The 14540-nt window shown below is 29.2% G+C and overlaps 1 protein-coding gene across 1 annotated transcript; it reads left to right on the top strand.

The window, feature by feature from the left end:
- The first annotated feature begins 10151 nt into the window (after nucleotides 1-10151).
- On the top strand, nucleotides 10152-13870 carry LOC109794530 (PAK-box/P21-Rho-binding family protein). Its single transcript, XM_020353979.3, has 5 exons — nucleotides 10152-10556; nucleotides 10824-10958; nucleotides 11047-11144; nucleotides 11406-11511; nucleotides 13305-13870. The coding sequence occupies exons 2-5, from the start codon at nucleotides 10901-10903 to the stop codon at nucleotides 13514-13516; spliced, it is 474 nt and encodes a 157-aa protein (XP_020209568.1). The 5' UTR covers nucleotides 10152-10556; nucleotides 10824-10900; the 3' UTR covers nucleotides 13517-13870.
- Nucleotides 13871-14540: the final 670 nt, after the last annotated feature.

The following is a 14540-nucleotide window of genomic DNA, read 5'->3' as shown; positions in this document are numbered from 1 at the left end:
TCTGCGGAGGACGTTTTGTTTCGACTTGATACGATAAGTGTTGATTGCATGATGCTGCATGACATCTTTCTAAATTTATGCTGCTAAATTCGTTGTTGTATCTCTCTTGTTTAGATAAACTTCTCCATAAGTACATGTTGATGCAGAATATAAAGAGAAGTTAGATGAGTGAACTTCTGCTCAAGTTGAAGTGCACAAGTTAATTTTAATTTACGGGAGAAATTTAATTCATTTTATCTTCTTATTTTCTTCACTTAAAAGTGTTTATGAAGAAGATTATCTAAACAAGACCATGTCTTAAGTTGCGCAATTCCTAATTATGATCTTCAAACTGAATATGTAGACTTATGCTGTTGTGCTGCAAGTGCATGACAGATATAGAGATTAGTCTTTAGGATTTGGCTGGTCTGAAGTACAGGTTTTATCCGTGGATGAGAGAATCAAAGGAGTGGTTTTCATGAATCCATAGATTTCTATCAGGTTGCTTAACTTCAGTAAAATTTGATCTTCTTAACACTTCAGTTCAGAATTTACAACTTGCACTTTGGAGATCTTAATTCTATTTTACCTGATGTAGATTTGACAGAACCAGGTGTTTAAGTAAAACTAAGGTCATGTCCTGGTTTACAAGATTTGTCTTTGTTAGTATCATCGTGCGTTATAATTGGTTGGTTTGTTATTTGATAAGGTCTTTGAGTGATTATAAAATAGAAGCCCCGATTCCCTGTGCTTTATCACGAAGTTTGTAGTTTTATTTATTTATTTATTTATTTATTGTTATTGAGATACTCCTACAGCATGAGTTAAATATGGTCATCTTCCAAAAACCTTTGTAATATTTTTGGTTCTATATTCAAAGTTTCTGTCCACTTTTTACTGTTTTAGGCCTAATATAGTAGATAGCGATAATTTCCGCGGTCATGCTTGCATCCTTTTTGATAACAGATTGTATTGAACAAGGAATACACATTTTCCCCTTCTTCTAATCTGAAAATTCAATTACTATTGAATTTTTTCATTATTTTGTGATGTTTCTTGAAAGGACGGTTGTGTTTAGTGTCAGATAGAATTTTATCTTCATTCCTCTGCTGTATTGTGTTTTAAAGTCTAATGTTTGGTACTCTGATTTTTGCCAGTCGGTTTAATATTTTCACACTTGAGTCTGTCTGGCTTAGTGGGTAGAAAATGGGAAAGGGAAAAATAACAAACAGGTAGGAATTACTTCCAATCAGAGTAAAATAGTTAGATTTCTTTTTCATGCCTTTTCATTTTTTTGTTATACCAAGCATGTGTAAAATGATTTTCATTCCAAGATTTTCACTTCCCCACTTTCAAACTCTCAGACAAGCAAACCCTTAATAACAAGGTAGATGTATACATTTTTTTTTGTTCAATTTCAATAACTGCAAGGTTTCTGCACGTGCAACTTGGCTGAGGGAAAGAAAGACTGGGTAGTAAAATTTCGGTGGTTAGATCTACTGGGATATTCGTGAGCTCTACTTTGATCTCAATCAATATTTAAAGCGATATGGATAGATATTAAATATTGAATTCAAATTTGCCGCAGAAACAAATCCATATATTAACTGCAGTCAGCAAAACAGAGTTGGTAGATGAAATTGGAATCTGATTTGTAATGTTTAGGGTTTAAAGCAAATTGCTCATATTTTGAGTATGGTTTAAATCTGTTTTGTTGAAATTGGAATCATTCGATGTGAATCCAACAGCTCTGATTGCTGACTACAGTGACTGCAGCAAAGCTGTTCTCAATTGATATTCATTTAAATTTTAGACTTATTTGATTCTTGGGTTTGAAAATATATTCTGTTTTGAGTCTTCCGATTATCTGCCCATGCTTTTGTGTTGAATGGTCAACCTGATGTTAGTGTAAGGTGTAATATTCAACAACGATGGAAATCATGGAATATTTTAAGTTTGGACTTATAAATAAAAGTTTTTGAGCATTTTCATGTTTACGGTTGCTGATTGAACCTTCTCCTTTTAACAGTTATGTTGTATTTACGCTGCATTTTACTAGTGATTGAACCTCCCCCTTTTAACATGCAAAGTTATATTTACGCTGCATTTTACTACGTTGTCTTAATGTGGGAACGTAAGTTAAATCTGAAAATGGAAAATGGTACATTCAAATTCAAATCAGCCAGTTTATAGAAAGTGGTTTGATTTTCCTTGTGAAACGGTAAATTACCCAACTTGCTTTGTGTAATTGATTCTCATGATAGTCAATGGAACATAAACTATAGGACAAAACATGGGTGCAATGTCTTGTATCCTTTTGTATTGTTCATCTTTGAGCTTCACCTTGATAACTTGTACAGAATTTTGATGCCGACTGTGTTGATCGAAGATAACAGTAGAATATTGATTAGAGATAATACCAAAAACACTTAAGGTACTATATCTATATTTTATCCAAAAATATGAACGTGTCTTGTCTCTTAATAATGTATTTCAGACTGTAATAGGATCTCCAGTGCTGGAAGACCCACCTATTTCTGCACCGCAGATCATATGATTCATTGTTATCTAAATAGACTCTAAGAGCTCATTTGTCTTTTACCTCTGGTTTAGCTATTACTTATTCATTCTATTTCTTTCTTGTCTTGCATTTTCCCATAATTCCATGAAGTGGAATATTATCATGTTTAACACACCAGTATGTCTTTGAGTTTTTTTTTTGAGAAATTTTAACGAGGTTCTTAAATTAAAAAGAAATGTAATTGAGTCATTAATCTTTTATAATTTTTTAGTAGGGTACTAGTTTATGATACTTTGATCCCGTAATTTTCTTTTTGGTGGTTTACTAATTTCAGGGATTTAATTATAAAAATTGTAAAAAATTTAAGGACTTAGTTATAATTTATTTTTAGTTTAGATATTTAATTAAAAACTTTCAAATAGTTTTTAGACCCACCGATGTATTGAATCATATTACTATCTCGAACAATACCCTCTCAAGCAGTCGAATAGCACATAAAATGCATGACATTGTCAATCCCTCTCTCTTGCTTGCTTTAAAGTTTCTCTAGGAAAAAATGTGAGAAAGGAGACATTTAATACTATGTAAAATAAAGTCACGTTTAAATAAGTGCAATTACTAAACGTAACTCCCTTATTTCTAAATGCATCTCTAATATATATTTTTTTAAAAATAACTTCACTTACACATGTTTTTTCCCCCTTCTTTTCACTACTCCTTCAAATATTATTCTCTTCGCTCTTTTCACTTCTCACCGTTTTTTCCTGTCTCGTTGTTTGGCGACAATATTCATTTTCCTTTCCTCTTAATTTGATTTTTTGACTCTTCTTTAACGATGCTCTTCCTCTACAATGTTTATTTTCCGACCAGGTAACAAGTACCGAAGTACGTGTTTCTTAACATCCACCATTTTTGTTTTATTTCCGACAATATTCAATTAGGCTCGTCTTATTTTAACAATCTTAATAATTATTACATGCACCTTAAAGGTCCATGCCACTACGAGAAGAGTGACCATCATTTGCGACTTGGGGCTTTGGAGAACGACCGTAAGTTTGAGAGGAAAAACCTCATTGTATTAGTATAAAATGGTTGTGCAACAATTTGTCAAGATGGTCCTATTATTTTAATTAGTGGGGTTTTAAGGTTCATAAATAAGCAGAAGGGGCAGGTAGGGGTGCATATGCTTACAAAGTTTACATGAAATGGAAGAACAGAAAAAAACTTAATCTAATTTATTAGCGTCACAAATTATAAGATCAATGAAAGTTTTACAAAAATTAAAATATAGTAATATTAAAAAGAAAAGTCATAGCATGATTTATTAAATGTTTCACATTCACAAATAGTTTTGAGGTAGTCAATTATATTTATTTTAGCTATCCTAAATTATAATGTGACTCTACTTATTATGCTTGATATATTATATATTTTTGGAATGTACATATTGAATTATAAATAGACTTCAAAAAAATTTATAAACAGATAAATTGTATTCTAATTATTGAAAAGTCTATGGTGAATTGAAGAATCCAGACACAAACGTATTAGAACAAAGAAGGATGAAAATATGCACATCGATTTTGTCTTTCTTTGCATGCAGAAATCACACAAAAATATCCCATTCATAGTTAGCTATCAAAATGGGTTTTGGGGTTGCTTATTAATTATTTTGTTATTTTAATATGTTGACAAGACATATAATGGAGCAAGTTAAAACCCTGCACTCGTTTTATGATATCAAGTGATTAGAAATTGAATCTTAACTTTTAGGAATATAGAAAACTCAAATTGGGAGGTAATTTCCACCTACACAGTGTTGTCAATTTTTTCGAAAAAGATTAGTCTTTATATTCGACGAGGGAATACTGGTAATGAAAAAAAAAAAAAACTTTGAATATCTTGAAATAATTTGATAAAGTATTATATTTTTAAAATGATAAAACATTTTATGCCAACGAAAAAGTTAAAGATAATTATTAATTAAATATAATGTTTTGCAAACGTGAAATAAAAGATAAGACACATTCCTAAACTCTTCTTCTGGGGTCTTGTTTATACTCCAAGACGAAAAGAGGCCCAGAGAAGCACCAAACAATGGTTGTTCGGGTGGGCTCTGTGCGAGGCCTTCTTGACGTGCATTCAAAAGATAGCTGGGCTTTAATTTTAACAATTAATTTTTCATCTTCCCACTCCCAATTGTTTTTGTTTTATTTTAATTTTTTACTCAATCCCTTTGTTCACACCTCCCCCGTTCTCTCTTCTTCCTTGAATACACACCCATTCCCTCTTAATTTTTCTATATTTTTAATTTTTAAAGCAAACTAATATTTCTACTGAAATCTAAAATCAATTGAAAACCTCGCATCCTTTTTGGTTATAAACACATTGCTGTATTTGTGGAATTTTTTTGTTCAAGTTCATATAATAGCAATTATATCCATGCCACATTTTTTATGATTTGTAAATAATTATATAAAAGTAATTTCTCATAGAATTTTATGAAACATGTTGGTTTGAGCAAAAGTCTATTAAATTTTTTTAATCAGTCTCGTTGCTAAGTTATGTAATGAAAAAAAAGCTTTTTATTTTTTATTTTTATAGAAAAAAGACTAATAAAATAATTAATCAATTTGTGTATACATGACTCCAATAATATGGTGAAATTTTTTTTGTCTCAAGCCTCTCCTCACATGATTAATATAATGTAATAAAAAGGCATAAACAGAGAAAAATGATAAATATTAATAAAAGTGTTTAAAAAAAATAAAATGTCTAAAACTTATTATTCTATTAAAGAATTGATCAGGGAAAATAAATCGTATAGATAAAATAAATGTGGTTAGGATATTAACAATTTATCAGTAATTATGAAAAAAATGTGATATAAAAATTTATATGAAGAATATTACGAAACAACAATTAACTATAGTCAGTAGAATTAAAAACTACTAAATGTTATTAATACTCTCGTCATTTTGCTAAAACTCTTTTATTGTTGATTAAAAATCATAAATTTTGACGAGTTTTATAACTAAACTTACACACAAAAAAAAAACTAATTAATTAAGATGCAAAATTTATAAAATTTGAGATTTTTAATAAATTTCATCCAACAATGAAAAGAATGTTAGAAAAAATATTGTGTATATATAATTGTCTGATTGTCTCGCCTTAGATTTCAGGTTTTGAAATCTTTGAACTTCAAACTTTTTGTCAACTCTAATAAATGTATTTGCCTCAATATATATGATGAAACAATCATTTTTTGAAAAATATTTCTTCATTGAAAAATATAGGGGATCCTGTGCTGCTGTGCACCTCTCAAACGAACCTACGAAATCAGCGTACCCAATGTGCAATGGATATGAGAAAATTAATTAATAAAGTTTGTTAACAACAAACTTCAATTAAATCATCAATGATGTGAAAACCTTTTTGTATCTTTGTTGCTTACATGCAGGAATCATACAGATTGCGTTAATAAAATCCCTTTATTTAATTTTCAATCTACTCTAAATTTAGCAAGTCTAAAGGGGAAATATCTGAACTACCATTAATGAATAGAAAAAAGTGATAAAGATTATTTCAGTTTAATAAGTTGAATTTGAGTTCGTATATTATTTATACATATGTGTTAAATAATCTGAAAAATGATTTCATGACTGATAATAATATGTGGAAGATATATAGCTGTCGTAGGTATTAGGAAAAATAAGAAAATAGTTTGTTGTGTGAGTATGAGATCCACAAGAATATTTTGTTTGGGTATGAAGAAAGATACAAGGGCTTTGCCTCATAAGAAGAAATAACTGGCGCTGCAACGTGCCTCCAATGATTCTGAGATATATGCCAACTAAGCAACGAAATTTGAGTAGCTACGTAGCATTCAGAGGTATTTCACTATTTTGTTGTTTTTAAATGAAAACTGTATTAACAATGACATATGGACAGAAATGTCAACATACTTATTACTTAGGGTTAGGGTGTCCTTCACAAAAGGGTACTATATATGTATTTTTCTTTACCTTTGTATTTTTTCAATATTAGAATGCTTTTCTGACATGCTAAGGTATAAAGGTAATGTTACTCCATTATATTTAATTACTTATTTAGTTACATGGACGGCATCTTTGATAAATATTGCAACTTAAAGGAAAATAATTGTGAGTCACACTATGTTATTGACGCCAATGTCAAGTATTATCCATTTATTGTCAAGTATTAAATGCCCCATATAATAGATATACCAATAGTGTAAAATAATTATACATTATCAATTAATCATCTATTAATGTTGGTATAATTTTTTATTTATGAATTATAAAAGTTAATAATTTATCATAAAGTTCAATATAGTAATGAAGAATTTAGATAATATGTATGAATAAATAGATTGGAATCTCATTTCTGTTAATATAATTCTTGCTCGTAAAAGAATGATAGTTTGACTAGATAATGATATTGTTAAACTACTTGTTAATGTATCACCTATTTTCTTATTATATATAATCTAAATTATTATTTTTTATAATAATTACTTTAAAAAGTGATATAAATAATAGATGCTTCTCTCTTAGAGTTCATTTTATAATACCCGTGACCTAAACAAAGCAATTACACGTGTCTTTCGAAAACACATTTCCCAACCATCACTAAACCTTGCAAAAATTGACCATTCAATACTGTTCAAACTCTGAAACTATGCCAAAATCCAGCATCAAAACACCGTCAAACTCACTATTGACGTCCCCAAATTGCTCCACAAATCTGCTACATAGACCTAAATTGACATAAAATAAAAAATAAAAAGAGACAGTTGACCTAATTAAAATCACCACCATATTAAACAATTTACTAGTCAATTGTTTTGTGTCTGATTCCTCATCTCAGTTCTTTATTATGGATTTTGTTCATGCAGAAATCATTATCGCTCTTAGTAACTGTATTTGGACACATTAGCCCACTTTTAAATAGTTTTGATTTCAATACTAAACATTTTTGTAGAATAATTGATTTGAGTTGGTCCCTTTTGATCAAAACATTTATTGGATGATAGCTTAAAAGTTAGTGGGCGTTGAAATGTAATTCACTATAAACGTTAAAAAGCACATCCAATTCATGCAAGATGCAAGACAAATACGGATAGTAGTTCTCATTATTTTTATATGTGTATTCACATATATATATATATATATATATATATATATATATATATTTTTTTTTTTTTAATATTTACAAATATTCCTAAATATTTGCGGATATTTATTTATAGATAAATAAATAAAATTTCCAAAATATTTTACTAATAATTTTTATTTATTCTAATATTTTTTTTAAAAAAATAGTAGTTTAAAAGTTAGAACTTAAATTATTCAAATATTATACATAATTTTATTGATCAAGAACTTTCAATTTTAAAACTAAATTTAATTGTTAAAATATTTTATTTATATAAGTTTAAACAAATTTAATATATATTTATGTAACAAATTTAATATATAATTATGTGATTGAATTTAATGAATACTCACAAATATTGATACTATATAATACATATATTCACTTTATTAACATGCAAGTTTAAAAAGTACCTGCGTTCTTTATTTACATATATCCATTTACAATATCTATTTTCTATTCATAACAGTTTTTATTTGCAAATATTCATGAATACCAATTATTTTGACATCATACTTTGTGGACATTCACAATTAAACAAAAATATATTTCTCAAACATTTCAAATTACTTTTCATTAAAATATATATATATATATATTATTTTCTTAACCGCTGATTTGTTTTAATTTTTTTAAATATAACACAATTCAAATTATTTATTATAAATAAAAATATAATTTATATTCATAAAAATATTAATTTATCATTAATTATAATAGTAATCATATAAAAATCAAGATTTAACTTGTACAATATACACAGTGAAATACTAACACTATAAGGAAAAACAAAAATTTTCGACGAACATGGATCCGTCAAAAATTTTATATTTTTCGGCAGAGCGTCAGAAATTTCTGACGGATTTATATTTCTGTCAAAAAATTTTAATGGAATTTTTCGTCAAAAATTTTTCATCGAAAATTTCTGACAAAAATATAAATTCCTAAAAAAAATTTGACGAAAAAATAAATCCGTCAGAAATTTCCGATAAAAAATTTCCGAAAAAATAAATAAAAAATATGTAAGATTTAATTTAAGACAATAATATATTTTTTTATGAAAGACGATAATATAAAAATAAATTAAATAAAAAATATTAATACATTTTTTTTTGTATTTTATTAACATTATGTTCTTTGTTCATTTTATATATTATAAATATTTATATTTTAAAAGGCTTATATAATTTTTTTTATCGATTGTTTCTCAAAAACATTTTATAAAATGTAAGCCCTATAGTAACTAAGCATTAATGGAGCGTACAAATTTCCCCTTTTTTTTTGTTATAACCATAAATTCTTCCTCTTAAGTATGAAGCTTTTAATAACTTGTCTTTTTTAATAAAGACTTTATTAATTTTAAAATGTTTATTAATTATAATTAAATTTAATTAATTTACTTACTGTTCATATAGATTAAATTGAATGCCCACCAAAAATAAAAACTTAAAATGATTTAAATTATTTATTAATTATAATAAAATTGAATTAATTGTAGTGATTTAAATTAATTTAAAGGATGAAAGATAAATTCTATTTTAAATTAAGATTTAGTTCATTTCAATCTTTAAAATTCAGGTCAAATTTATTTTTTGAAATCTCAAATTTAAAAATAATTTTTTTTAGTTCAAATTAAAATATTAATTTTAAATATAAGAAATTAAAAAAACAAACTTAATTTAAATTAAAAAATAAAAGATATTACTAATCATTAGTTTGAGTGGTATTGAACTTAATTTCTTTAAATAAGATTTCAGATTTATATATATTATATATGAAAAAAAATTGTTTGAGAAGAAAAGTTAATAAGTCAGATTCTCTGATAAAAATTAATAACCAATAAAGTGGATGAATACTTGATACATCATAGTTATAAAAGAAAATTGATGTTTTATCCTTCAAAGTTAAGTTTTATTGTTTTAACACTATTTTAACTGATATTACGAGTACAATTTTTGTTAGATATTAATTTATTTTTATTTTTTAATAACAAAAAAAATGTTCATAAAAAAGTAATAAAATATATTTAAAAATTAAATTAGAAGCAGAAGACCTATATTTAATTTTCATTGCGGCCATTTTTGTAATATTTCTTATTTTTACTTAAAAAAAAAACTCAAATAAATAACATTCTGTATTGATCTAATTATTTGTCCCGAGTCAACTATTTTTCATTATGACATTGTTTGTCCTGAGTTAGGATAAACAAAATTTTCCAAATAATTGGTGTCAATTTTTTTCCCCAAATAATGAATATTTTACAGCTAAGCAAAACAAAAAAAAAATGCAACTTACCGTAGTTAGAATTCATTACTCAGGAGTTAATCTTCTATGATCATGATTTTAAATGGAAAAAGGACCATACTTTACTGTATCTTGGCTCACCAACCATCACCAAGCATGGCAAAATAAACAGACATACCATAATGGACACTCTAAAATCTAAATAAATAAATCTATTAAACCTTATTATTAAATTGCCTTCCATTTTCGAATCTATGTCCCAATTTTTATTCACCTTAAACCAACCCTTCTCTCTCTGTCTCCCTATTCCAGTTTTCAATTTTTCATTCATGGATGCCCACCTTCTCTTCTTCTCCTCCTAGAGGCAACTCTCTTTCTCCTCTTTCTTCTCTCTCCTTGTTTCTATTCAACCTTCATTTCATGCCCCATCAATCAAAATCTCAACTTTTTTAGACCCATTTGATTTTTTCTTTGTTCTATTTGAGATATGCTGAGTTCTGCCTGAGAATAATACAAAAGGGGAGACTTTGCATCTGTCAGCACTCACCACATGAGTTTCAGAATGATGGCAAATGGAGCACAGAAAACATAGTTGGATTTCGATCAGTACCTGCATCATAGTCCTATTGGGGTACTGTATTTTTTGTTTGTTTGTATTTATTTTAGTTTTTCTCTTAGATTTTTTTGTACTAAAAACCGTTTGAAAGTGAAGTCTTCAGTTTTCACATTAATGAGCAATAGCATCTTCTCTGTATTCAGTATTCAGATGCCAATCTCCATTCCTAGGAAAACAAAAAACAAGAGGTCCTAAGTCACATGCAGTGAAACCTTAGCTGATACTCCACATTGTTTTTTGAACTGAGCATCATATATAAAAAAAACTCCATTTTTGTGACAGGTAAAAGTATTTCCAGCTCAAAAAATTTTGGTCTCTGCTTCCAATTTTGTCATCTTGTTGGGGTCGTGATCTCCACCATGGCAACCACATTAAAGGGAATCTACAAGAGTTTCAAATTCATCACCCAGATTTTTGGTAATATTTTATGCATCCTCCAATGAAAATTTGATTTTCTGGGTTTTGTTGTTGTTGGGGCTAAGTTGGGAAGTGGGTACTGTTCCAGTTGTGAAGGAGCGGGAGATGGAAATTGGGTACCCGACAGATGTTAAGCATGTGGCTCACATTGGATGGGATGGCCCCTCAGGAACTGGACCCAGTTGGGTACGAAGCTGATGCGCACTTTACCTCTCACATTTTATTTTTGTCATTTTCTCTTTTCTTTTGTTATCATTATTAGTAAATATTGTATACACTTTCATTATGATTATTCCACGCTAAAGTTTGTTTACTTTTACAATAACCGCATACAAGTGGCACAAGTGATGATTACTGATCGGTTGAGATTGTAATTTTTTTTATGATGACAATGCATAGAAATTAATCTTATTATTATTATGATTATTATTTTGTTCTTTTATGCAGATGAATGATTTTAAGACAGTGCCTGATTTCTCGACGTCACTAGGCAACTTAGGTGAACTAAGTGACCCCAACGCTATGGCTGTGACAACATCATGGTCCTCCCAAGGTATGCTTTGCTTCTCACTTCTCATGCAGCAAAATATCATCTGAGTGGAGTGTTGATTTTCGCTTCCGAATGTGGTGCCGTTAAATATTGAGATCCTGTATTCATGTGGAACCGTGCAGTCTCATTAATTAATTTAAATAATACAAATAGATGGCGCTTCACGGGTTAGCTAGTAAAAAGGGAAACGGGGATTTGATTATTATCGTGTCTCTTTATTATCTTCTAGATAAATTGTGAGGCTTGCAAAAGCTATCTAGATTCTTTGCCTCCATAGACAGAGTTTGGCTGTTCTGTCACGAGCAAACTCAGCTTCAACGTGGGGAATCTAATGACTCTTGGCTTTACAAATTAACACTGTTTCAAGTGGTCCACACCAGAATTTCTTAAACGGAGTAGTTTGGTTGTATTAAATTTAGTATTCAATATTGATATTGATATGAACATTTTTTTTTGTCTATAGGTTTTCCACGTGGTAAGTTTCCTCAACGTGATCAAGTTAAACACACTAAAAAACTGAACAACCTAATTCAATGAAAGCTGCAAAACTGTATGAAGAGTCCTATTAGTTGAGACCATAAGAATTGTTCTTTATTGGTGTGTGATTAAGATGGAACCACCATTATGTGACCTTCTAATATGTTCTCCATGAATTTCTTGCTATCATTCATATCAAATATGTGCTAATAGCTAATTGTAACCTAACAAGCACAAACACTTGTAAATAGTGTGTTGTCTTGTTACGGTATCAAATACGTATCCATGTTGGATGCTACATGGATATTTCAAATACTTTTGATTGCATTTTTATAATTTTTAACTCTTATTTCTCAAACTTTTATACCAATACTGGGTAGAATAACACAATATTAGATGGTTTTTTTGTATTTTATTATATTTATAAGGACTTATACTCATTCTTAAAACATGAATTCTCTCTTGTGGTTTAATTTTTTATTTTATTTTATGTTAACTTAGGTTAATTTTAATTTATTTTACTATAGCCGTGGCATAGCCTATAATTTTTTTAAATTTTCCATATTCTCGTATCTATGTTTGCATTGTATCTATATCCCGTATTGTATTTCTGCTTCCTAGACTGTAACAGCAGCCAACCTAAACAATCTTAGTTTTTGGCCAAGGTATACACCTGATCTCACCCTTTAAAAAGCCTTATGAATGTGTTACTTAAATGGGTAGTTCTTGGAATTGTATTTTGGGAATCATATTGGTATGTTTGAAGGCGGTTATTGGTCTAGACTCATTGTATAAGCAATATGTTCGAGTGTGGGTCCAATGCATTTGGAGTATCTGACTCCTGACAATTAAGAAGTTAATTGAAAAGGAGGTAGTGATAATCTCTGTTTGAAAGCATGCACTCTGTGCTCAGAACTCGGAAGTACTAGTTTCAGATGCTAAGAAATTAGTTTAACCACACAATTGTGTGTTTAAAATAGTCTGTCTACATATGTTTTCTCCGCATGTTACCTTTAACTGTATTCACTCACTGTACATTACTGATTCCACACTCATGATCATCATAAATGCAATTACGCAGTTACATACTACTAGTACTAGAACTTATTTTATTTCCATTGTTTGTAAATTGTGATTAAATTTTCTGCTAGTTCTAGGTGAGAATCATCTTTTTATATTCTTTTAAACTGTCTGCTGGGTGTAGGAACTGTATGAATGTAAATCAGATCTGTGTTTACCTGATGCCATGGATTTATTTGTTTGGTTTGGATATTGTTTTTCTCTATGATAATCATTCCGTACTTGAACCCTTTGAACAGATTTTGAAGAGTCCACAGGAAGCCAACCAACATCAAACATTTACAAAGGCATCTCATCTACAGGGTTTCCTCATGTTTCTAAGAAATCCAAGCAGAAAAAGAACAAGTCAGCTTCCTCTTCTGAGTCGCTATCTTCATCAAGACAATCACGAGCAACAAAGTCAAAGGCTACATATAGTGAGAGAGAAGCAACACCAATTTCTCAAAAGTAGCAGGTCCAATAATATGGAATTAGTGGGAGAGAAAAAAAGTCTTTGTGGATAGCAAGACAGTGCTTTCATCTGGTAATTCATTAGGGGAAGAAAGAAAATAAAGGTGGCTGTAAAAGTTTTCCTGCTGTTTAGTAAATCATAGTCCAGAGAGAGGAAAACCAAATTGCTGTCTACAGGCTGAGATTGTAAGAGAAAAGCCAAAAGGTTTTTCTTGGATGATAGAATATGTGATGAGTGTTTGGTTTTCTCTAAATCATATGCATCCTTAAATTCGTTAGGTGTTTTGTCAGTTTTGCAGATTAAAATGAATGGACAAGGAAAATGATATAGTACCAATAGATGCCTATTTAACAAGATTACTATGCTAGTAGTTGATGATTCTTGAAGTAGAATGAATATATTCAGCGCACTTATGTATATACCTGCGGCTTTAAATGCTAGTGAGGGGGATTTAAAGTTGTTGGTTTTGCTTTAACATGTTAGCAAAAAATTTGCAACGACCCTCGGTATCCTCATTGCTGAGTGATATTCATGACTCAATTGGTCGTGATTAGAACTTGAATGTGCATTCTGTCGTACTTTATCTTGTTTTTTCTTTGTAGTAGTCCATTCATAGAACTTCTACGATTCTTTGAGCATGAATAGAGGTCACCAAAATATAGAAATGTTTTGGTTTTTGCTACATACAAATCATAGCTCAACAAAGTTGAGTCCAAGAACCTGGGCTAGTATTAATATTTGCACCTCCACCAAAGAAGTGTCAGTTTTTAGTGACTAACCGTGTTTGGAGCAAGATTCAGATTCTTTCCAATAAAGGATACCTACAAAATTAAAAAAAAAAATATAACCCCTAAAGTAAAGGACGAGTTGTTAGATTTTATGTATGCATTATGTCGTGTTTGTGACGCAAAATGATTAGTCAATAATTTGTCATATCAAATCTTCGAAAGATACAGAAAAATTCACCTGCTGCTTTATTTATTATGTTGATAGCATAGATATTTTTTTAAAGCAGGATAAGAAC

Source organism: Cajanus cajan, chromosome 7 (assembly GCF_000230855.2).
Source record: "Cajanus cajan strain Asha chromosome 7, NIPB_CcT2T_4, whole genome shotgun sequence".
Classification (NCBI taxonomy): Eukaryota; Viridiplantae; Streptophyta; class Magnoliopsida; order Fabales; family Fabaceae; genus Cajanus; species Cajanus cajan.
This window is presented reverse-complemented; position numbering and strand designations above follow the sequence as displayed.

Coding starts and splice junctions, on each gene's coding strand:
- LOC109794530 (XM_020353979.3), top strand. CDS start 10,901: ATGGCAACCACATTAAAGGGAATCTACAAGAGTTTCAAATTCATCACC. Junction 11,145..11,405: donor CAGGAACTGGACCCAGTTGG/GTACGAAGCTGA, acceptor TCTTTTATGCAG/ATGAATGATTTTAAGACAGT. Junction 11,512..13,304: donor AACATCATGGTCCTCCCAAG/GTATGCTTTGCT, acceptor CCCTTTGAACAG/ATTTTGAAGAGTCCACAGGA.